The 24,606-nt window shown below is 49.4% G+C and overlaps 2 protein-coding genes across 12 annotated transcripts in view; both read right to left on the bottom strand.

The window, feature by feature from the left end:
* Positions 1-859: 859 nt before the first annotated feature.
* ND-B17 (NADH dehydrogenase (ubiquinone) B17 subunit) lies at positions 860-2,275 on the bottom strand. Its single transcript, XM_011139084.3, has 4 exons — positions 2,120-2,275; positions 1,429-1,690; positions 1,264-1,365; positions 860-1,127 (listed from the first exon to the last, which is right to left on the bottom strand). Exons 1-4 carry the CDS (start codon positions 2,125-2,127, stop codon positions 990-992), a joined length of 510 nt encoding a protein of 169 aa, XP_011137386.1. The 5' UTR covers positions 2,128-2,275; the 3' UTR covers positions 860-989.
* A 5,864-nt stretch (positions 2,276-8,139) lies between these two features.
* Positions 8,140-24,606, bottom strand: part of kcc (solute carrier family 12 member kcc) — a 114,765-nt gene continuing 98,298 nt past the window's right edge. For 7 of the 11 annotated variants that reach the window (XM_011139083.3, XM_025299655.1, XM_025299658.1 and 4 more), the window contains 12 exons: positions 20,137-20,234; positions 16,356-16,619; positions 14,565-14,750; positions 14,182-14,417; positions 13,901-14,094; positions 13,648-13,809; positions 11,391-12,829; positions 11,183-11,290; positions 10,976-11,029; positions 9,886-10,238; positions 9,636-9,775; positions 8,140-9,032 (listed from right to left, as the gene is read on the bottom strand). In XM_011139083.3, coding sequence (XP_011137385.1) covers positions 8,941-9,032; positions 9,636-9,775; positions 9,886-10,238; positions 10,976-11,029; positions 11,183-11,290; positions 11,391-12,829; positions 13,648-13,809; positions 13,901-14,094; positions 14,182-14,417; positions 14,565-14,750; positions 16,356-16,619; positions 20,137-20,234 — 3,326 coding nt within the window. In that variant the 3' untranslated portion in view covers positions 8,140-8,940. The remainder of the gene's footprint in view (positions 9,033-9,635; positions 9,776-9,885; positions 10,239-10,975; positions 11,030-11,182; positions 11,291-11,390; positions 12,830-13,647; positions 13,810-13,900; positions 14,095-14,181; positions 14,418-14,564; positions 14,751-16,355; positions 16,620-20,136; positions 20,235-24,606) is intronic. The other 4 variants (XM_019840811.2, XM_025299653.1, XM_025299654.1 and 1 more) reach the window with 4 other exon arrangements.

Genomic DNA, 24,606 nt, shown 5'->3' with positions numbered 1-24,606 from the left:
CAGAGCCAGGCCTGTATCTCTAACCGTTTAGGAGATATCGAAGATTAAAGTTTTCCAACCTTTCTCCGTTGATATCTCCGCTTCTACTGGGAGTACAGAGTCGCCATTTACGGCAAAATGTAGGGTTTTGAAAGGACTTTAATTTGGTACCAGAGCCAGGCCTGTATCTCTAACCGTTTAGGAGATATCGAAGGTTAAAGTTTTCCAGCCATTCTCCGTCGATATCCAGCCTTCCTCCATCGATATCTCCGCTTCTACTGGGAGCAGAGAGTCGTCCATGTAGTCGAAAATGTAGGGTTTTGAGAGGACTTTAATTTGGTACCAGAGCCAGGCCTGTATCTCTAACCGTTTAGGAGATATCGAAGATTAAAGTTTTCCAACCTTTCTCCGTTGATATCTCCGCTTCTACTGGGAGTAGGGAGTCGCCATTTACGGCAAAATGTAGGGTTTTGAAAGGACTTTAATTTGGTACCAGAGCCAGGCCTGTATCTCTAACCGTTTAGGAGATATCGAAGGTTAAAGTTTTCCAGCCTTTCTCCGTCGATATCCAGCCTTCCTCCGTCGATATCTCCGCTTCTACTGGGAGTAGAGAGTCGTCCATGTAGTCCAAAATGTAGGGTTTTGAAAGGACTTTAATTTGGTGCCAGAGCCCAAAGTTGTGGAACTGGGCTTAAACATCTTAGCTCATATAGATGTAAAAATCCATTTTTCGCAAAGCGAAAACTATACTTCGCAAGCGCAGGATAACATGTCACCATAAATTGAATGGTATATAATGTGTGTGCAGATAATATCAATTCACAATTAAGTTATATAAATTATATAAATTATCTTGCCAAAATAAATGTATCCATTGGGATTCACAAAAATAATATTGTATTTACCACTAACAATGCCTATCAGCATTTGTATTTATTACTGGGATAACAATTATTATATTATACTATTAAAAGAGCTGTACAAGAAATATGTGAAGTGCATTCTTCAATTTATATAGGAGATTTGTCAAAACCATTTACATGGAACTGATTACCCTTCACTTTATATAGGACATCCAGATCTTTGTTATCAGGATACATTCTGGGTCTGCTTAATGTTATTTTCCATCCACCTTTTCTTGTCCAATCCTAGAGAAACAAAATAACATATATATATGTGTGTGTATATATGTATATATATATATATATATAGTTATTATGTAATTATATGAAAAATACATTAGTCGGCTCAATCTAAAAAAAACTTCTGTCATATCTAACATACCATATTATGATATTTTAGATGATAATACAGCCAATAAACACCAAAGATACCTATTGCTGTCTTGCTTATAATGTGCCGTGTAAACAAGGCAGGTGTAGGACCCTGTAAATAGACAGTAATTATTTTCTCACCATGCGAGCGTCAACTTTACCCAAATCTCCGTACTATAACTGGTTCCAGCATGTTTTGGAACTTGTTCATTGGCCATTTGTAAAACCTCCTGAGTGGATTGTACATCTCTTTGTAGTAATTGTTTGGCATCACTGGTTCCTCAGGAGCCAGTACCTGAGCCTTCAACCATTTTTTTCTCCATGCTCGTTCCTCATCTGTCATTCCTAACATTCGTTCTCTTTCTCTGTCCATACGTCGTGTAATACTCATGGGCCTGTCCCCTTCATGGGCCATATTCTTCTCAATATGTGGTATTCTAAAATGAGACAATTAGTAATTGTCATTATGACTGACGATGAGTACACACTGACCTAATGATAACAAAAGTTGATACAACCGAAATACCTATTGTTAGAAACTGATATTGGCATTAATCCGATTCTAACGTCTGTTACATGTAACTATCATTGTATATCATAAGCTATCACTATACACATTAACTTAACTTTGAGATTTCAATAAAAAAGAATTTATGTGCATAAAACATATAATAATAGGGCATTGTTATATAAATGTTTGGTGTTTCCTTCTGCAAAGAGCAAGATTTTGCTTCATTTCACATCAAAATAACTGCCTAACAAAATCTGACATGTCTTACTTTTCCTGTCATGTACTAGATTTCATTTTAGAATTTATATGTTGTAGAATATAATTCAGTGGACACGTAATGAAGGAAATGTCATACCTCGACATGGTTCTACTGGTGATTATACGATATTATGAGACCCAAAACTCTACAATCACAAAATTTTTGTGAGTCAGGTTATGTGCATCTGTTACATCACAAACACCATATAACACACGCAGAGTAGAACACGACAGAAAGTTACGTTGCGCGCCATCTCTGGGGGAAAATTATCTTCACGTAGCCGAAAAATTTTCATTTGATTTGAAGACGCACAATATGTATAAACATAAAGGAATGTAATAATAGTAACATTGTAATATATTACAATATTTTAATATTATAACATATAACTCACATAATGAAAAATCACGGCAATATCGTGTCGCTTGATATAGTTTCGATTAAATATAATTTAAAAACTTAAAAATGGGCTTATAAATTATATATTTATACAAATCTCTACGAAATTTTCGATAAATTCACAAGAAAAACTTACATGCAGAAATATTCAAAAACAAAAATACTGCCCGTCCATAAAAATATCATAATGAATCGTATCGCAATAGAATGAAATGAACGATTGACAGTGAAGCATAATTATTGAAGCAAAAATATAAAAGGAAACTTGTTACGTCGGGAAATCGGCGAAGAGTAAAGGAAACATTGCACCCTGTGGTCTCGTAGGTATATCATTTATTTATTTAATCGATTTTCTCTCTCGCAGTATATTTTTCTCATTCATATACTTTATCTCTCGTAAATCAATTACAAGTATCGTCATCTATTATCTAAGGGTATAGGTAAGTAAGTTGCAGACCCTTTTTTTCTTTCACGGTATTGACTATATATACTATCCAGATGACTAAAGTCTGTATCTACAAATATATTATCTCATATCTCATACGTGTATACAGGGTGTCTCGCGATCGCCTATTCTCGCGCACCAACAATTGGGAGCGAGTGAGAGAACCACGTTGAAACGAATCGAGAACGCAAATATGACACAACGGATCAACGCACAACGACCGACTCGCCTTTCTTACGATTGCCGCCCGAGATAATCGTGGTCTCGACGTTGTCAAGAGAAAGCAGACACCTTGCATACATATTATATGTATATATATATATATATATATATGTGTATATATAGGATGGAGATCGGAGAAGGCGGGACTTTTGTAATCAGGGATTCATCGACGAATTTAACACCGATTTTTTCTCCCTGCGAAGATCTCAATTGACCTTAAGTACGCGGTCACGTTGAACAGAGAACAAAGCACAGTCCTCAACGAACTGAACGCGACGTGATGTAAGTAACAAAGTCTCGCTATCTTCGCACTCGTCAAGTACATCTATAAAAAGGAAAGCAAACTTTTGTGACTTTACGAGATGTCCCGGTTGACACGACAACGCGTCGACTTCCGCAGACAAGGAATCCCCCGGCGAAGATCGATTTCGAATTCGTACGACGTGTCCCTGCTTTTGTCGACTCCCGTTCTCGCCGGATCCCTGCTCCCTCTCTCTCTCACTCTCTCTCTCTCTCTCTCTCTCTCTCTCTCTCTCTCTCTCTCTCTTTCTCTGTATGTATATTTAATAACATCTTTCTTTTATTTCTCTATATCAATATTCCCATTTCTCTTTCTTCTCTTTCTCTTGCGGCGCGGGAATCAATAAATATAATCCGTTATTCGCGAGTGCCCCCTCTCTTCCCCGCAGGGGTCAAGAAGAAATCGTCGCAGTTCCCGGAGCGAAGCGAGCTCGCCCGTTTTGCTCTCCTCTCTCCTCGTATAGAAGCTTTGGTAAAAGGATTTAATCGGTTACACGATACGTTAAAAGTAGATTTCACTTGATTTGACACATACGATTGAGGTCTCGAGCAAGTTTGTCTGCTGCTTAGCTCGCATCTCACAGCCTAGAGGTGATTTAATTCCGGTGCGCGGACCCCATTTTCAATGGGACGCGCCATAAAACGCCGCAAACTCCTACACGTACCCCGACAAACGCCAAGCCTGCAGATATAATAACATTTTTCCTTTCTCCCTTTTCCTCTTGCGCGACAGCCGAGCACGCCTGTCACCCGAAATTTACACCCGAAGCTGGCCAAACGCGCAGCGCGCGAACGTGCGTTCTCGAGAGTATCTTCTCTTTAACCACGGCCGTCTCTTTTTCGACGAGACGGGAGATCATCCTGGGAATATTTAGCTACATATCGACCGACCGTCGAGAGGCGAAGGTACATCCAGAAGACTCCGGCAGCACCCGGAAGATAATAATTGTCGCGAGGAGCGAATATATTCCAAGAGCGATCGCCGAAATAAATTTCCGAGGATGGAAATATCCCGAGAAAGGAGGAATGTTCTCTCGTCTCGTCTTCGAGTCCTGCGAGAAATCTCTCTCCGACCGTGTTTTAAGTATCCCTTCTCGAGCGACCGAAGCGAAAACAAGCGGTTACGACGCGCGCGCTGGAGGTTCGAGACGATTTCCGCTGTTATTCTTTGTCCGAACGAACAAACGAGCTCTCTCTCTCTCTCTCTCTCTCTCTCTCTCTCTCTCTCTCTCTCTCTCTCTCTCTCTCTCACTCACTCACTCACCCACTCACTCACTCATTCACTCGCTCACTCTTTCATACTCTTTACTTCGCGACGCGAGAGGATCCGGTTTATTATGGCCGTGACAACGTTGTGCGTATTTTCGTCCGCTCGCGGTCTCGCACTTGCACCGCTCTTCCGCCACGGCTTGTTTCCCCGTTTCTCTTTATCTCTCTCGCTTGTTCGTCGAAACGTCTCTTCGCGCCGGAGAAAGAATATCTAAAACGCGTTCGAGGCGCGACGTTTTGTTTTTTTCTTTTCTTTTCCGCGAAGCGAGCATAAACCGCGGGCACCGGATGCATCCCGCCGTTGCCGATATAACACGCGCATGAGCCGAATAGAATGAGAGCGGTGTAAGTCGTGCTTATATGTACTATTAAACTAAGGTGTACGAAGGGTCGCCGAGCGGTTACGCGCGACCTGCTTCGTTTTCTGAAACTCTTGCCTCGCACCATTTTCATTCTCAACGGCTGGATACATATAGACTTTCTCTATATATTTCACACATACGTACACACATACATACACACACGCACACACACACACACACACATACACACACACATATATATATATGTGTGTATATCATGCACGTATGTTTGTGTCCATGTGGTCATTGTGCATGTAAAGTAAATGTACATAGTAAAATTAAAGCGGTAGCAGAATACACTGCAATACTGTTCGAACTATGAAAAGGATGGTGCTTCTCGCCTTCTTCTTCTTCTTCTTCTTCTTCTGCTTCTCTCTTCTCTTATTCACCGATCTATGAGTTTCTTGTGGCAAAGATCGCGGGTCCTCTCTTCCTTCATATTCTTCATTTATCTATGTGTTTATGTACAACGTGTATGCTAACGACTTACCCGGTAACAGTCCTCGTATAATCGCGATAAACTTTCTCATATTTCAACATGTCCCGTATAAACTATGCAATGCCAATGGTACCTCGAGTAAAGATAAGTACACATAAAATATATGCAATCGACAGGTAACGTAATAAAATTATAAAGTACATGTCGCAAACATCGTGGACGAGAGGGAGAGAAAGAGAGAGGAAGAGGATAATCATTCATTTATATGTATATACGCGCTTCAATTCCGTTCCGGACTTGTCTCAACGCGTTCGATGAGAGATGCATGTGCATATGTATATACACTGCTTTCGTAATTAATTAATCCATCGAGCTTGCGACGATCGTTTCGTAAAGTGAACGGGGCAAGGTCGGAATGTTCCTCGCGCGTCGACGCGACATCTCACATTTTTCGCGCCTCCTCGGGGCAGCCAATTCGCGCGAATCTCCGCGACCGGGACAAAAGTGAAACGATTCAACGTGGGGGGTATATTTATAGGAATCTCCTCTCCCGTTCAAATGTTCTTCTTCGTCTACGAGCAAGCGAACCGGTGACATCGGTTCGCGCGGTAAACTGTTCTTAATTCCTACACACTTTCATATGGCGATTAGTGTTTTCGTACGTTGCTACTCTCTGCTGCCCTCTCCTTTTCCTTCTCCCCTTCTTCTTCGTCGTCTTCGTATTTCCTAGCTACTGGTATTGCAGGACAGTGCGTGCACTTTACAATGAATAATGTGAATGTACATTTATGTATACGAGGACACCCCGGAATCACCGCGCTCTCATTTTCTCCGGATGACGTCGAGTTTTTCTTTAACGTCAATTCGATAAAATATATACCGTCTCTCTCTTCCCCTCTCTCGCTAATTGTGCGACTTGCACAATTGATTGTCACTTTATTGAAGAAAGTATTTGAATGTAATACTATACAGAGAAATTTGCTCAACATCAACTGCGTTCATGACAAACTTTTACCGCGAAATTAGTTCGCGTCCAATCAGACATCGGCTGTAACTTAAAACCGGTCAAGAAATAAAAACTGTACAATTGCGCGTCCTCGACGTTAAAGGACCTCATCCGGGTCCTTGGGATTCGCGGTCTAACTCGGAAGTTAGCGATCTCTCTGATTTCGGTGAACAATATTTCACTACATCCACGTTCGCAGGAGCGGAAAGCGCGATAGTTCCGGCGCATCTCCCTCTCACCCCTGCGCTGCGTGTGTGTGTATATATATATACACGCGATAAGTTGCCGCGCAATCCTTAGTACAATATAACTTGCTTACGGACATCGATTATAAGTAGTATATCGATAAATATTACACCGAACGCGCTATATATATATATATATATATATATATATATAATACAGCGGTCATCTCCTTCTCGACTCCATCGTCGGAGTCTTGGCTCCATCACGCGTGGTGGAGGAGACATGAAGGAAAGAAAATATGCGCGGCGAATGCGATTCGCGCCGATCGTAGTCTAAACATCCAACTTACTCGCGGCCAATTTAGGGACGAGAGCGGTCTAAAGAGCGAGATCACAGTCATTCCGTCTTTACATCGCCGTCGTCGCCGCCGCCGCCGTCGTGCGATCTAAAGGTGGAAAAGACACTTTTGGCCGTTTCGGCTATAGATGGGAGAGCGGTCAGAATCGGATCAGCTTTGTCGTACTGGCGCGCTCGAATTGCAACCGACGCCGACGATCGAAAAACGTCTATGTCTATGTGGCGTCCTCGGGTTAATCGGCGAGTCGGAGGATCGGAAGAAGGATCACCGACGTGCATCTCGCGTTCGCGCGGATTAACTACGGCGTATATGTATATATTTATATATTTATACGTAAGAAGATAATGCCTATCTAGATGGAGCGCGGCCGGAAACGGGGCTACGCGCGGAACGTGACATGCATACGACACTTAATGCGATTAAAGTTTACACCGTTACGCTAGAATGCTATTTTATCTTTCGATGAGACTCGGTAAGGACCGACGCGTCGTTTTTTGGCATTGAGTCTTTCGGCTGCGCTCCTCCGCGTTCAATTGTTATCGATTGCATACGACTTATGCGTAGTGTGGTGATGTGGCACGTGGTATGGCTGGTCGTGGTGGTGCCGTGTAAAGACGATACAAACGCGCGCCTGTGTATATGTGTGTGTGTGTGTGTGTATGTGTGTGTGTGTGTGTGCACGTGTAGCTCACGTGTGCACGTGTAAAAGACATGTATCCGCGCGAGGTTGGAAAAAAGAGAGCGGGGTCTGAGTCCCCGGAGGAAATGCAATTGTAATACTCGCGACGTACTCGTCTCCTCGCTATTATCAAATACACATACATAATCGATAATAAAAGTCGGCGCTATCCTAGGCTACTCTAGATTTACCTATCAAGCAATCAAATTATAATACGGCTACGTATTCTACTTATTTGTTTTCCTTTCTTTTTTTTTTTCTTTTAATCTTTCTCTATTAACGACAATGCGTGTAGAAAAATGAGCCTCTCGCGTCTTTGGTTAAACGCGAAGCATTTAGAAAGTAGTCTGGCAGTGGTTTCGTAGATGCTTCGACCTTAGCCTCGGACCAAATTTTGATTCTCTTCTCTTCCCCTTTCTTCTCCTCCTCCCCCCTCCCCACCGCCCCCCCCCACACACACACACACCTCAACCGCCCTCCATGCCTGCCAGTTTGCCTGTCTTTTTTTGTTCTTCTACCTGTTTTATGCGGTATCCTTTTTCTACTCTTGTTCTCCCCTCCGTCTCGAGCGTGTCGAACGTGAGATTTTCTTCAGCTTTCGATTGCCGGGAACCGAGTCCAAGTGCGTTTCGCTTTTCTTTTCTTTTACTCGGGACGTGTCGTTGAGCTACGTTTGTTTGGTTTGTTCTTTTTTTGTTCGTGTTCCGGCGATCTCCGAGAAGGGTGTTTATATACGCGATACCCCCGGTGTCCGGCGAGCTCGGCTGAGCTTGTACAGAGTTTTGTCTGAGAGAGTTGATATCTGAGCAGTCCCCGCTGCCGTACGCAACTGCCTCCTGCTGTTCCGGCGGATCGTAGTGCACCTGATGCGGGTGACCCGCGCTCCTACGTTCTGAAACTCAATCTAAAGGGAACTTATCCTTCCGCGCGTCGGCTTCCGGCTTCATCGTCCGACGATCGTTCGTCGCGGTCCGCGCAGATTAATCGGTCTCGATGGCGATGCCTCGTGTCCTTCGTGTCCGGTACCGATGTCGAACGACCGTCGTCGTTGTCATCGTCGTCAGCCATCCCTCTCCCCCTTCTCCTCTTCCTCCTCTTCCCAGATGACTCAGAGCGCGCGGCGCAAGTGACTGCGCAGACAATAGCACAAGAGCAGCGTGTTCCTTAGGGTGATGTCGTTTAGGTCACTGAGAAGTAAACTAGAGCTCTGCTTTTGCGAGGCAGCGGCGTCAATTCTCATTCGCCTCACACTTCACGAGTAAATGGTGATCACCTCCCGCCCGCTGCCCCGCACCATCAGCACTCTTTCCAAGCCTTCGGTAAGTACTTCGAGGAATTCCATGTCTGATGGCCGGCGGTTAAGGAAATCTAAACGTCAAGGATCTGCAGCAACTGGCTGTTTGGTGCAAAAGACTCGTCGCGCTCTCGTCGGAGAAAACATTAAGAACGCAACTATATTCTTCGGGTTATTGACAATTTGTACGAAATAAAATTCCGCTATCTCTGCGGGAATCTAATCCGAGGACTCCACGTATTCTGCGCATCTTTAATCCCCGAATCAGCAACTTTCTGCAAGTTCAGAATTCAACGGGAGAACGACGAAATCTTTTGCACCGCCGCTTGGCGATATTAGGTTTCTCCCTTGGCCCGAATTAGGTTGCACTTTATACGTCGACGACGTCGAAGAGAAACAAGACGCCTGCTCGTTTCCGAACAACTTCTCAACTGGTGCACGCTAGTGCAATAAGTTAGAGCGAAAGAAAGTATACTTGTTTCGCTCTAACTTATATATTGCACCAGTTGAGAAGTTCCTCGTAAACGAGCAAGTACCCGAGTCGGCGTTGAAAGAACAAAGTTCTTTCAGCGCAGACACTAGTCCGGCTGATACAAACAGACCTGCTGTTGGCACAAGGACTGCAATAGTCGGCGGGCTGTTGGAAAGGATACAGTTAGATTCACGCTCCATCTTCGTATCCCGTGGCGGACCGGGAAGATTTAGAATGACCAGCTGAGCGTCATGGCTCTTGTTGACGATTACCTCGTTCAACTTCACCGAGGTGTGCATACGCCTCACGTCGCCCTCGTCGCTGTTGCAGAAACGTTTGCTGAGAAATGCCGCGTCCGTCGTCACGTGACGCACGCGCCACAAGGTGGAAGTCTCGCGGAGAGGCCACCGCGCGCGGTGGTCGATACTCACGGTGTGATCGTGGGTTTCTTAGCCTCCGGACTCTGATTCTTGTTCTCCTGCGCGTTCTCCTTCGCCTCCTTCGCCTCCTTCGCCTCTTTCGCCTCCTTCTCCGTGTTCTCCCTGTTCTCCGCCTTGGGCGAGCCGCCGATCAGTTTTGTTTCCTCGTCGTTGTTCTCCTTCACCTCGTCCTTCTCGTTGATCTCCTCGGTCTCCAGCTCCTTGTTGTTCAGCTCGGTCTCCTGCATCAGCTTCTCCTTCGTGTCGTCGGTGATGTTGATGTTCTGGCTGCCTGGCTCTTGGAACCTCACCTTCGTCGGCACCTTGGCGTCCACGTTGTGGTGATGGTCCACGATCGCCTGTACCTGTCGTGGGCAAAGTGAGTGAGCGGCACGCGCGGCGAGCGCTCTGCCCCAGACAGCGGGGGGACAGTCGGTCGGAAGGCGACTAATAGTCTAGCATCTCAAAGCACTACGAGACCGCCAAGTAAATGCTATGTCTATATAAGCGATCGGAAAGGAGCGTGCCAATCAAGCCGTAACTGAGGGGCGCGGGAGCTGCCGAGGCCGCGGCGGGCAAGGGGAGAGAAGCGAGCCGTCGCGGGCGCTTCGCGCAAGAACGGACGGGAAGAAATTGGAGCGCAAGTAAATCAAACGCGAATAAACGCGACAGAAATAGAACTAGACAAATTGAGTGTAATAAACAAAAAAAGAATAAAGAGGAAAAGACAGGTAAAATTAGAGAACAAGAGAGGTCCTCGTGAAGCTGCCTTCGGTCGCGAAAGTTGGAAACTCGCAAGATGGAATGTTGTCGACTGACATACGCGCGAGTCCGTCAAGGTATTCAAGGTGGCAAGAGAGAAAAAAAGAAAAAAAAGAAAAAAAAAGATAGAAGAATCTACAAGTCCGTCAGCGAATCCGCGAATTGCAGCCCGCGACGGTCTCTTTCCTCCGCCTGGACGATATTACTCGTTGTACGCATGATCGGCGGAGGAGAAATGCGACTGTTATGAAATCTCGTGGGAGGGAGTGAAGTCGTCGATGCGATGGAGCGATGATGATGGGAGAGGCATATATGGGACTCCGGGGTTTATCTGACAAACCAGAGGCAATTTTTCCTCGGCGGGTACCTCGTTGAAGTCCACCAATGTCTGCACCTTATCCGCGACGAGCACGCAACAAACAGACACACACACCGATCAGTATCACCGTCACCATGTCGTGTATAGCAATATTAAAAATATATGTGTCTACGTGGTATGTACATATAAGCCGTGAATCTCCCCCTTCGTGGCGTATTCGACACTCACCACGCCTAATGACTGCTTTTTGTTCAGCTGCAGCTCACGCAGCATCTGATTTCTCTGCTCCATGATCAGAGTGCGCTCGTACGTGTACGCGGAGATGTCGGAGTTCATCTGCGAACAAATCGCGAGACGCGAGGGTTAAGATCCTGCGAGTGCAATGAGCCCGCCTCGACAGGCCTGTCGAAGGCTGCTCGTTGGACGGGCGAATTACCATTTCGACGATCTCGACCTCCGCCTCGATTCTCAGGTCGTATAAGAACTTCTTCAGGTCCTTCTTCATCTGAATCGAGTTGTCCTCCATTTGCGCGACCGTGAAGATCCTCATCTTGCAGTTCTTCCAAGTACGATGTTGCTTCAACAAGAACGGCAGTAGCATGAGCAAGCCGCCGTCGTGCACGATCCACCAAACGTCGATGTTGCCGACCACCTTCTCGCTGGAGTCCGGGAAGAAGTTTATCCCCTTAGGCACCAACAACGCCATCTTGGCGGCCGCGACGCTCCTCACGGTCTGCAGGAAGACCCGCCAGGTCCTCTCCTGCTCGGACTGCCTCCAGCCGTACGGCCAACCCAATATCACCGTGTTAGGCTTCAGCCCGCCCAATCCCGTAGTCTGCACGAGCGAGCTCAGGCCGTCGATGACATTCTTCGCCACGAGGACGTCGACGAAACCCTTCACCTTCTCCTCCACTACCGTCTTCCTGAGACTCTGCTTCGCCGCCAGAGCCTCGCCCGAGTTCTGCGTGTAGTCGCCGGCGATGCAGCTGACGCTGATGGTGAGGCCCTTACCGGCCTTCAGTTGACTGGCGAAGGCGAAGAGCTTGCGGTACTTGGGCACCAAGTCGTCCGTGAGCTTGGCGAGGATCAGGATCTGCGGCCGCCAGTTCTTCGTGTGCGGCGGGCCCTCTTCGAGCCGCAGCAGCGAGTAGCGCGCGGCGGAGAGCGCAAGACCGCGTATGCCGTCGCCCCACTCCTTCTCGGCGCCGCGGTACTCGATGTACTTGTAGATACAGCCGGCCATACCCATCGCCAACAGCGCGTAGTACCAGCTGGTCATGAACATGATGGCGATGCAGAGCGCCAGGCCGATGAACGACAGGCTCCAGTGGTAGTATTTGAAGCGGGGCCGCCAGTTGGGCGTGCGCAGCAACGTCTGCAAGGCGCACGCCAGGTTGACGAAGCCGTAGCACATGAGGAAGAACATGGACAACAACGGGGCCAAGTAGTCCACGTTGCCGAGCAGAATGCCGCATTGGCAGATGAGAACGGTGAGCACGAGGGCGCGGGTGGGCTCGCCGCGGCTCGAGCTTGTAGCGAACGGCGTGAGGAAGGGTATTATGCCGTCCCTAGCGATCGCCTGTAGCAGTCGCGGCGCTCCCGTCAAGGACTGCAGCCCGGCGCCGAGGGTGGAGAGGAACGAGCCGATCAGGATCACCCACTGATTCGGCCAGGCCATGTTCGCTACCACCAGCTTGCCACCGATGCTCTGACCGAACTTGTCGCGCAGCAGCAAGTTGTCCACGGTGCCGGCGAACAGCAACACGCTGGACAAGTAGACGGTGGAGGTCGTCAGGATCGCGCAGATCGTGCCGATCGGGATGGACTTCTGAGCGTCGGCCAGGTCGCCGGAACGGTTCGAGCCCGCCATAATACCTGCGGGCGAAAGTCGCACGATGTGAGAATAGACTCTCGCTCAACTTCCTCGAATGAAGTTTCGCTGAAAAAACCCGAGGGAAAGCTCACTCGAAGTGAGGGCCGGAAACACCGCAGCTCAAGATCGCCAGAGTGAATGCTCTCTCTCTCTCTCTCTCTCTCTCTCTCTCTCTCTCTCTCTCTCTCTCTCTCTCTCTCTCTCTCTCTCTCTCTCTCGTTCGAACTGGAGCTGATGATGTTTCGATCAATCATAGAGGATTTGTTTCTGTGACGATGGAGTATTAAACTCTTCCGACTTGAAGCGAAAGTATCCACTCAAGTCGCTCGCGCAGGAGCGACTTCGAGGAATTCGCTCTACACGAGTGAACAATCGCCCGAGTCTCAGCGACTCGAGCGTCGCTCTGCTTCTTCAGTCAAATTTCATGCTCCGAGGCATTCCGAGAGTGCTCGCTAAATGCTCTCGGTTCGGAATCTCGCTAAAGACGAGCGAAGGGACTGGCGCAGGCATCTTCGCTCGAAGCGACAAAGTCAAAATACTAAAACTTCACTCGAGGCTTCTCTCACTGGGCTCCGACGCCACGCGGAGCGAACGCTCCGGCAGATGAGAAGGGGAATTCGCCCTTGCAGCGGTAGAACCACGTGAGCTTCGCTTCCCGACTCGGGGCGAAAATATTCGCTCGAGTGAATGAATGAATTAGCGAGTTAAACGAGCGCCGCTAATCTCTCTCTCTCTCTCTCTCTCTTTCGATCTCGCGGCCGTCGAGTCTCGTGCTCGTTTTATCCAACTATTTTCACGTAATGAAATCCACTTTGCTCACCCGTCACGGAGGGGAAGAATATACCAATGAGGATGGTGAAGGTTGTCGTAAGGTCGACCTGAATCTGATTGTAGCTCGATCCTGACAGGACATCGATGTCCTTCGGGTCGCTGCCGTAAGAGATCAATTGGCCCTCCTCTTGGAAACTGTCCCATATGTTTTCTGCGTAACGGGGCAAGAGAAAGAGGTGTCTCAACATTTTCATCTCTCACCATCGCGTGGCGCTGCGCGACCTTGCGCGCCCTATCCGTACCTAGAAAGACGCCGCTGGCCAAGCCGCGAATGCCATTAACGATGGTCAGGTTGTTCTCCACGTAATACGGGTCGCACTTCGCGTACTGAGTGCTGTTGCCGCAGTAAATCTTGTGCAACGCGCCGCTGACGTTCTTGTTGCAGTCGGTCAACACGTTGATGTCCTTCAGCAGCCTCCTGCCGAGTATGCACAACCTGAAACACACACAAGTGTCCATTTCGTCAGTGAGTCCGGCGGCTTTTCTTTTCGCCCCCGTCGCCGGCTGCGATCAACGGACGTACTTTAGAGCGTCGTTGCCGTTGAAGTTGACGAAGAGGCCCACGTAAACGGCGATGATGGAGAAAATCACGCAGGCCAATGCCACCGTGGCGAACTTGTTGACGAACTTCACGCCCACGAATACGATGGTGCCCATTACCATCAGCAAGCCGGTGCCGTACACCCGGAAGTTGTTATACATAATGTTGGCGTCTTTGGTGAAGTCGCCGAATATGCTGAGCGACGGCGCCATGTAAGTCTAAAAAGCAGCAAGTATCCAGTGAGAAATTGCGGCCCTCGACCTCGGGGGGCCGAAATTCCCTCTCGAGACGCTTCAAGGGCGCCGATTGTCATGCGAATCTTCACTCATCGCGCGACCGTGTGGCCACAATCAAGTGATACTTACGAGAACGATCTCCACGGCACCGATGATGTACATCGCGGCGGCCAAGGTGGTGCCGGTGTAAAACAGCATACCTACCGCGCCGCCGAATTCTGGGCCTAAGCTTCTCGATATCATGAAGTAGGAACCACCGGCCGGCACCACGCCGTTCGTGGCGATGGCGCTCATGCTGATCGCCGTTAACATCGTCTGCGCGCACAAAGAACAACGAGAGAGTGTGCAGTCCCTTCGCCTCGGCCGCGAGCTTCAGCTGCTCGCTTGAAAAGCTTTCGCTCGCGTCATCACTGCAAACCCGAGTGCTGTTATTTTGACGCGTATAAGCTGAAGCTTCCTTTACGCGTATCTTGTCGTGTCTTAAATCACGTCGTTTAACGCGTTTAAACGCGTTAAGTGATATCGAAATGCACCAAATGACGTGTGATTTCAGACAAGACAAGAAACGCGTGAAGAAAGCTTCAGCTTATACGTGTCAAAATAACACACTCGGGTTTGCAGTGATACCGCGTCGAGCTTTAATCTTTCGAGCTTGGGGAACCGGAAACGTCGACTAGGCGCCTGTGTGTCGCGGAGCGTGAAACGCGGTAAAATAAATAAATAAAAAAAAAAGAAAAAAACGCTGCCGTGTCGATAGCGAAACGCACAGTCGATCCCTCCGGACTCGATAGCAATGTTATTCAAATTGACGCATCACACATTGTTTTAATAACTCGAGTATTCGGGTTTCGGCAACATCGCTATTGAGTGAAGAGGATTTACGCGCGCATTACGCTCGACCGATTCCACCGGCGCAACAGTATTTTTTCGTGCACAGATATTGTGCCTCTCGTATCTCTTCATGAAGGATAACGTTTGGAGTGAACACCACATGGAGAACATCACCGGTGTATGTTCATTAATTTTTTCAGTGATGGCCATTTCAGCGATTTTTAATTGTACGCGCAGAAGTCTTAAGATGACGTTTCATTATTTCGGCTATAAGGGTGTGACATCAACATGCAGGTCAGTATGACGGGTTGCCTGCCCCTATTCGGACGATAATGCAGAGATCGCCGAAAAAGTCACTCGTCGATTTCGTTGATAATGATATTTGCAATGCTCTTTGCAGTTACGACAAATGCAACTAACTTCGCACCCGTGATCGTTACGACAATTTATCGACCGCGTAAATTTATACTGCGATTCATACGATTTTGCAGAAGCGATCTTTCGTAGAAACATGGATGAAATATAGTATATAAGACTCTCAAATATTTCCTCTCGTATCGTTCTTTCTAATCTCCAATTTCTATCGAACTTTCCAACGTGAGAAAGCAATTAAGAAATTAGGCGAAACCACAAAATATGCTGTATTATTTATCTCTTTAACCATTACTCTTATTTATTCCGCTTAATTCTGCAATATTTATCTGTTATCAGCTTCACTTTTTTCAACTTTTTCTTCTTTAATTCAATGAGGCTCGACTCCTGTCGACAAACGGTCGATAAGCTGTCATAATGACCACGGTGCAAAGTTATTTACACACAACTGGGAGCACTGCAAATGTCATATCATCAATAAAATCAACGAGTGACTTTTCACGTTCTCAATCTCGAGGAAAACGTGACGGATGATGCGCGCGGTCCACGATGTCGGCGCGCTTGAATATTTCTCTTCGGCTTCGGTGTCTTTGACAGTTTCCGCGCGCGCGTTTCCAGACTCCCGCGTGTGCTCTTCGTGTATTTGCGTCCGTTGTAAAAACACGCGGGGACATAACGACGCTCGGGCTCGGTCGGACCACGCGGACGAGTACTTACGACGCAACAGCAGCAGAGTACGATGAAGAAGCCCTGAATGGCGCCGGCGGTGCCGACTACCCATGTCAGCCGGATAAAGAGGATCACACCGAAGATGTTCTGGATGCACGGCAAGTAGACACCTATGAGAGTACCCATTCGCGCTCCACCCCCCGCGGCCGGGGCCGGTTTAGTGTCCGGGTCGGTCGCGGCGGGGATGGTGTTGCTGTAATTAGCCAGGCTGTTGAGCAACGTCGAGATCCGCGGCCGGTCCTCCATCTCCTCCTGCGAGGATTTATATTCGATGTCACCTCCATCGGCCCACCGACCACGCGGCGCATGTGTGATCGACGTGCGTTCCGCACATTGAGCTGCCGCACTCGTCGCTCTCGCGACGATATCTTATAAAAGGCGAATGCCGATTCTCGAGAGAATAATTCCCGAGGCTCGACCGAGAAAACTCGCACGAGGGAATTTTATGCATGGCGAAAAACTACGCCTTGAATTTGGCAAGCGGGGATCGCATCGACATTCCGATTCCGGATTTATCGTCTTTTGCACTTCATTGAAACGAAGGGACGTTATTTGCACTCTACATAATGCGTGTGTGTGCTATTTATATTTTAAAAGAACCGAGGTCTATCATGAAAATATGCACCGTATATATGTACGTCCCTTGGCAAAGTTTAATGTTTCTCAGCGAGATAAGCGGCTGTGCCGGCGATATATCTCTACTGCTATTAAAAGACACGCTGAAATTGAAACGGAATTTGCACGGAGAGAAAGCTGCGATATTAAGTCTGCTCGTCCGCGAGGAACTTCTGGATTAGCGCATTAAGTCCAAGCGAAGCGAGTACACTTTCTTTCGCCCTGTCTTACCGCTGCTAATGTGCGTTACTTGGAAAGTTCTTCGAAAAACAAGCGGATCTTGATACACCGCGCGCAAGTGTTCGCGAATTATGCGAAAAGATCCGACAGACAATTGGCAGAATCGGCGCCTCGGCCGATCAGTCGTCGAGCTTCATCACTGACGCGCGCTCTCGCGCTGGTCCTTGGCGACGGAGATTGCCGGCCCTGATATTTTTCCCCTGTACACGACGCCTTATTACACCGGAAGGGACATGCCGTGGCCTCATTTGCAATTTTATTGACAAACTTTCGCGGAAAAGTGTCGCGCGCGCGCGCGCGTAACTTGGGCCTCGGGAACGCTTTATGGAGATTGTTGGGCTCTTTGTCGCGCGAACTTCCCGCCGCAACCTCGTTACAAGGATATTACCGGGCTGTCTAATTTCGCGACGACTACACGCTCCTTAGCCCGGTCGCGGAACGACGTTTATTGCACGCTGCTCGCGTCTTGGACGTGCACCGGATTCGGACGGATTATTTGCATTCGCAGGCGCTCGCGAAAAGAGAACGCAAGAGAGAGAGAGAGAGAGAGAGAGAGAAAGGAAGAGAGAGAGAGAGAGAGAGAGAGAGAGAGCCGAAGATCCGATCCGCCGATCCATACGGCGATTTCCTTCGGGAAATTGCGCGGAAAGCGCGCGCCTCAAGTGCGCTTATGTGCTAATCTACTTTTCGCGTGCTGTTCTAACTCGTTCGGTGTCTCTTATCCGCTGCTTCGAAATATTCCAAGCACATATTGCCAGCAAATGAATAGAGAGCGGTAACCAAGTAAGAACCTCCCACAGGAATCTTTCATTTTCTACCGCGAGGATTTCTCCGGTCTGGCCCGTAGGCAGTGGAAAATTAGCTACGCGAACCGAGTCCCTTTTTTTTCACGTACGTGGAAAACGCGTACGTGGGGAAGAAATGCCTCCGTTCGTGTAACAGGACGGAGACCGAACGAGAGCTCGGTGACGAGAAACAATAGTCTGTTGTCGCGTTGACCGAGAACTTTCGTCCAGATATTTAATCGCATTAAAACTCGTCACGGGGTAATTGGGCTAAATGCAAATTCCCTACGGGGCTTTTTTGCTGTTATAAATTGACTTTTTGCTTGCCGCGCAGGCAAAGGAAAATTAACCGCGCGAACCGGGTTTTTTTCTCACGTGCGGAGAGCCGTACGTGGAGAGAAGTAATGGCTCGCTTCGCGTGACAGGATGGAAACCAAACCGAGGGAAACTCGGTGGCGAGAAACGGCATCGCTGCTGCGGCGACCGAAGAAAAAAGAGAGAAAAAAGAAAAAGAAAGCACTCGTCTGAGTATTTAACCGCGTATTAAAACTCGTCACTCGTGAGGTAATCGACGAGGATATTTGACCGGAATGGAAATCTCCCACGGAAGCTTTTCCGCTCGTACAAGCCGAGTTCTCGTTTCGCATCGTGCGCCCGCACGGTTTTACACCCTCGTCGCGCTCGAACGAGAAATACGACGAAGACGACGGCGGCGGCGGTGGCGGCGGGAGCGGGTTAAAGTCGCCCCTCTCATCGCGCAGCGAATTATCGGATTCGATAATTCGACGGCGGAACGGCGCACAATACTCGCGAGATTCGTGGCTCGATAATGGCTCGCAGTTTTGAAGCGGGGGAGCCGGGAGAGAAGCGGCAGATAAGGAAACTGGGCCGGTGCGGAAGTTCTCGGAGGGTTCTCTCGCTCTCTTATATGGCCGGGGAAAATGGTCGAGTCCTTCGTTAAAACGCCAAGGAGGAACGAGGACAAGAGAGAGTGGGAGCGTACGCGCGAGCGCGGCTTAAACCGCTTCGTTCCGAAGGCAAAGGTAAATGGAAGAGAATTCTTAGCCCCGCGGTTATCGTCTCTACCTGCAAGTTTTATGATTCGTGCGGGATATCGCGCGAGGCGACTCGTCTATTTCACGGCTACGCGAGCATCCTCCCTCTTTCCTCATCCTCCCTCATTCTCGCGTTTCCCCGCGCGACCTCGCGGGCATTTTACTCGCGGTGCGATTTTACGGAGTCCGATTTTCGCGAAACTCCGCGCGCGATAACTCCCCTCTTTTTCCTCTCTCTCTCTCTCTCTCTCTCTCTCTGCTCCCGAGACACGCGATGATAATTCACGGGACGAGTTCATTTGACGATTGTACACTCATCTTCTCTCCCTCCTCCCTGATCTTTCTTTATCGCGATCTCTCCCCGCACACCGATCAAACCGCGCGACCTCGCGAGTGTTTTCCCAGCGCGAGTCTGATTTCCACGGAAACTCCGCGCGACAATTTCTCCTTCTCGCTCTCTTCCTTCCTTCCTTCCTTCACGACTCGCCCATTTCACGGTTGGATCCCTCTGCGCTCCCCTCTCTTCTTTTCCTCGCGTATCTGTCACACCTGCGACGTCGTGCGCATTTCGCAACGAGTGTCCGACTTTTGTGCAACTTCGCTGTCTCTGTGATGATTTCCTTTTCATTTTTGCCCCCTCCCCCCCAAGGAGACATATAACGCGCAAAAACGACTTGTCTTCCTCCTCCAATTGCCATCGCATCTTCCCGCGCATCTGTCAAACCCTCACGAGTTCAACTTTTTCGCGAAGTAACTCCGCGTGATACAATCTCTCCTTTCTCTTCTCTCATGATCCCCCCGTCCTCCCCCCCTCGGCATTGCGACATTTGTACTTTATTTTATTTTTATATTTTTCTTCACATCAAAAGCGTTTTTTTTTCTTTCTAGTTCTTTGTAATTGCAATATCATTATTATTGTAAAATTCCACACACAGCGCGTTGCGCCAAAGGGACGACTCCCCTTCAAAATTCACGATGAATAAACAGAGAAATAAATAAATTGCGATTCTCGGTCGCGGCTCGAAGCTTCCGACTACTCGGTCAGTAGTGTGCTCAAACTTTTCTTCCACTTACACTGTAGAGATACAGATTGGTCTCATATCCAGACTTCTTCTCGGAATTGGTGCCGCCGACGATAGGTTCGCCATCTCCGCCGGCGCCGCCTCCATCGCCTGAAACAGGAAAAAGAGAAGCGTCTATGATTAAAATCGTACCCGCATATTTACGTACGCAGGTGAGGCGAAGAGGCGGAGAGAAGTCACAACATGGGGGCGGGGCCGCCGGAAAAGCCCGGCCTCAAAAATTTTCCCTCGGAAATCGTTCTCTCCCGTGAAACTTCAGCTTTCTCTTTGCGCAAAGATTTAATTATCCATCGACACTCCGGCTGTCGAGCGCTCCGTGCTCGAGCCGAAATTCTGCCGTCCTCACAATTCGGCCGACACGTGCACCGTCGTCGCGATTAGCACGCGCGGCTCCGGATTCGTAAATATGGGATAATTAATAAACACGCGGGACTTCCCTTCCCCTCGCGAAGCCCTTCGCGAACGACAAAAAGCAGCGGGGAGAAGCGTGCACCGCCGCCGCGGCGAAAATCCGCAAGGTCGGTCGACCTAATTAAAGAGAGGCCAAGATACTCGAGGCGCTCTCTCGAGATACCTCACGACAGTCGTAATATTTACGACCGTCAGTCGGCCGGCCGGCTCACTAGTACGACGAGCTGCGACTACTTTTACGATCGTTGAGCACTAATTGTTAAAAGCGACGGTCGCCGAACGACGAGCGCGAGCAAACCTGATTGGAACGTCCGACGTCCTCGGTTAATAAATACGATCAGAGTTTTAGCGAATCTGCGATCACTTCTCAGCGATGACTTCTCGCGCACTGGCTTCGCTTTGAAAACAGTTCTCCCGAAAATTTCTGCAAAATCTCCCAAGAGCCCTGGGGGCAGGGGGGGAGAGGAGGGGGGAAGGAAATGTCGGAATCACTTCGGAGCCGAGTGCGGCGTTATTCGATATTATTCGCTGTCGTATTTCTGGATTTTATGAATATTCTTTTTTTACGACCGTCTGACATCGATTAGAGGGGGAAGGGGCGGGTGAAAGGACGGAGGGGCAAATTTTCGCACACATCCCTCGCTCGTTATTCCGCCGTCACGAGGTTCCCTCTTCGATCTTCTTCTGTCTTTTCCGCAGCATCCGCCGCTTCTCCGCCGCGTATTTCATGCGCGACGGGAAAGGCCGGGTGATCGGTGGTGATTGGCGGGGACCGTCTAACGACGTTACGACGCCGTTAGAGGACCGAGGCTTTCGATATAACGCGGCCCGATACAAATGGCAGCGATCCAACCGGCACGTGCGATCGTTAATCGACCTGACAGAATTTTTATCAACGCGCATTCAGCCGAGCCCGCTCTCGCGACGAGAGCTTCCCGCCTCTCGACTCATTCGTCTCTTTCTCGGGGGAATCCCGATCCTCTCTCGCTCCTGCGCAGCGAGAGACGCGCTCGACAGGGAGATCTTTCTTATCTGACTGAGACAGGCCGCGGCGATATCTAAATAGCGGATTTCCCACATACTTGTTTCATTGATTCGCGCTTGACTCCCCTCCGCGACGCGGCGAATCCGCGAGTTACGAGCCGTCGGCGCCGAGAGACTCGTCCTCGTGTGTACGAGCAAACGTTCTTTCTTCACCCTTTTTCATCGCAATTAGTGAAGATCCCACTCCAAGAAATTTAGAGAGCATTCTCTGAGCGTCTCGGAGTGAAATTTGACTCGGAAAGCAGCCTGACAGTCGAGTCACTCGAATTCGAGCGATCTCTCACTCGCATTTCAGCATCTTTCATTCTCCCTTTCTCTCAGCAGCTTTCTCATTGTCTCTGTGGCAATGTTAACATATTACAACACTTAAAAGTACAGCGGTCTTTCGAAACTGCACGTTCGCGTGTGGGTAAGAAAAAAAAGCACCGCAACCTTGTGCGCGCTTACGCGACGGCAATGTCCACGTCGTCGACGCGAAAACCCGGATTGGACAATCGCGCGGGGATGAAGAAGCCGCTGGAGAGCGATCGCAAAGGAGGCGAGGCAGTGCCGAAGCGGATTATGCAAGGTTCTTATATATCATCGATGAGCAGGCGCTCACCCTCGCTCGATAGTTACAAGACAGAGAGAGAGAGAGAGAGAGAGAGAGAGGACATTCTCCCCCGCGCCCCAGTGCCTATTTGAAGAGCTTCAGTGTGACATATCGGAGCCGCAAATTTCGCTCGTAATCCGCTTTCGAGACGTGCAACGCAGATAATTTTCAGCCGGAGCATTTAGGATCGTCGCCGCAAAGCGGCCGCCTCGAGCTTGCCATTCGCTCGTGGCAAGCGAATTTGCAGGGGAATTTTTCGCCGCGACGCGCTCGTCAACGACCGTTTCTTCAGCGGCGGATGTCGAGGCGCGATCTTCCTCCGTGCAAGATTTGCGCGTGCTGCGAACTGTGAAGTTTAACTTTTACGTTACATAAACAAACACACTCAGACGCGGAATCGGAGGTGAAACTTGTTCCCAACGAGCCGAATCCCGAATTCGCCCGACTAAAAACCCGAGGATCGCTGTTCAGTCATCGACGTCATGTGACGTCGCTCTCGAGAGCGCAGAAATCTGAGCGGCCGACAGGCGTCCTTCTGCACGGTCGCTCTGCGCGTCGACTGTGACTTTTCCGCAACGGCCGCGACAATCCCGGTGCTCAAGGAGGAAGGAGGAGGAGAAAGGAGAGCCTCCCGTCGCCGGGCTAATCCGAGATCTCAAGCACCGCCGCGCGCTTGATTCCGCACGATTGCTGGCCGGCGCTGTAACTGTGATGGAAAAGCGCAGAAATGGCGGAAAAGCGAGCGCTCGGCGGCGGCCCGAGCGAGATAATACACGGATAAGACCGCGTCGGAGGGGACGGGGGAAGGACGTGTGTCTCGATTATCGTCGGATGCTTCCCGGCTGGCGTCCACCGCCGCCGTTACGTCCACCTCTTCATCCCGGTGCCTCGAGGGGCAATTCCAGGCCGACAAGAGAGAGAGAGAGAGAGAGAGCGCCTTGTCGTCCTCGATCCTCCCTCGCTCCTGATGCTTCTTTACCGCGCCAGCGGAGGCCGCATTTCGCTCGCGAATCCCGCGCCACGGCGGCTTGCGGTACGATGCGGCCGAATGCGGTTTTGTCAAACTTTGCCCCTCTTTCCCCCGCCGTTTTCTCTCTCCCTCATCAAATACACACACACACATGTGCGCACGTCTTAACCCGACCACCTCGAGCGAGACGTCCCGCGAGAGGAACGTGATCGAGAGGGAGGTTCGGACGCGGGCTGAATTCCGTTTCTCTGTGAAAGAGCGCAAAATTCGCGCGAGCGGAAAACATGAGAAGCCGCGGCCGGCCGAATAAACCTGTTTCTAACGACCGACTTTTATCCTTCTCTCTCTCTCTCTCTCTCTCTCTCTCTCTCTCTCTCTCTCTCTCTCTCTGTCTGTCTCTCTCTTCCCTGTATTTTCTCTTCGATGATTCAATTCCCGATGGCCTTGCGCTTCGTGTTCGCTCCAGCCCCGTTTCTCCTCGCCGTCGTTTGAGAATTGGAACATTGGGAATCTTCTCGGGGCTCAGGTGAACTCCCGATGCGGCGGTTCCGCGTGACGTAACACCGGTTTGGTATCGTTTGTCGATGCGCGTCGGGATCGAGTGGCGGCGTTTGAAAAGCCAACGCCGAGAGAGCAGCTTCTCTGCGAGAGAATAATACACTCGACGCGGCTGCGATAATGCTCGAGAGTCGTCGCTCGCGGCGGGCGTGCAAAGCGAACGGGATCATCGCAGTGTGTGTGTGTGTGTGTGTGTGTGTGTGTGTGCTCGTACAATTATACACGTGTAATGTTCGAGAATCGCATTATTTCCGCCTTCGACGTTCCGCCGAGAGCTTGGGAATAAAGGGAATAAAGGCTGGACTTTATCCGCCGAAGGAGAACTCCGCGCGTTTGGCGCTTAGCTGTATTAATTTCCAATTAACACGAGCGAGCCGCATCAGGAAGCGAGAAAAAACACGGCTTATTCGTGTTTGATAAAAAACAAGTTCGCCCGTGCTGCGGACGTGATCGTTGAGGAATCTTCCGACGCGCTTCGATCAAAGCGAGAGCGACAGATGAATGGACGCGGCAGAGAGAAAGAGAGCAAGAGAGAAATAGAGAGACAGAGAGCGCGCATGTGCGAAAGAGAGAAAAGAGGCGAGGACGTCGCTTTTCCGCGAACGAACGCGACAGAAGTAGAAACGTATCGCGAATAAATACACGTGTCCCCGATAGAACTGAATTTCTTCGACGCCACCGCGAGACGCAGCTGCGACGCCACGAGGGAAGGTCGCGACACGATAGTCGTGTCAGGAAAAATACAGTTCTCTTTCGGTGATATTTCCCGCAGCTTTCCGCCGTAGGACATGCCGCCAGATAGAAGCTTTCAAAGCGCAAAAGTGGCGGCGGAGAGGACGGGCGAGGGGGGAGAATTTTTGACGCGGCCGCGATCTCGCGCAAGTTTC

Source organism: Harpegnathos saltator, unplaced genomic scaffold, assembly GCF_003227715.2.
Source record: "Harpegnathos saltator strain DR-91 unplaced genomic scaffold, Hsal_v8.6 scaffold288, whole genome shotgun sequence".
Classification (NCBI taxonomy): Eukaryota; Metazoa; Arthropoda; class Insecta; order Hymenoptera; family Formicidae; genus Harpegnathos; species Harpegnathos saltator.
This window is presented reverse-complemented; position numbering and strand designations above follow the sequence as displayed.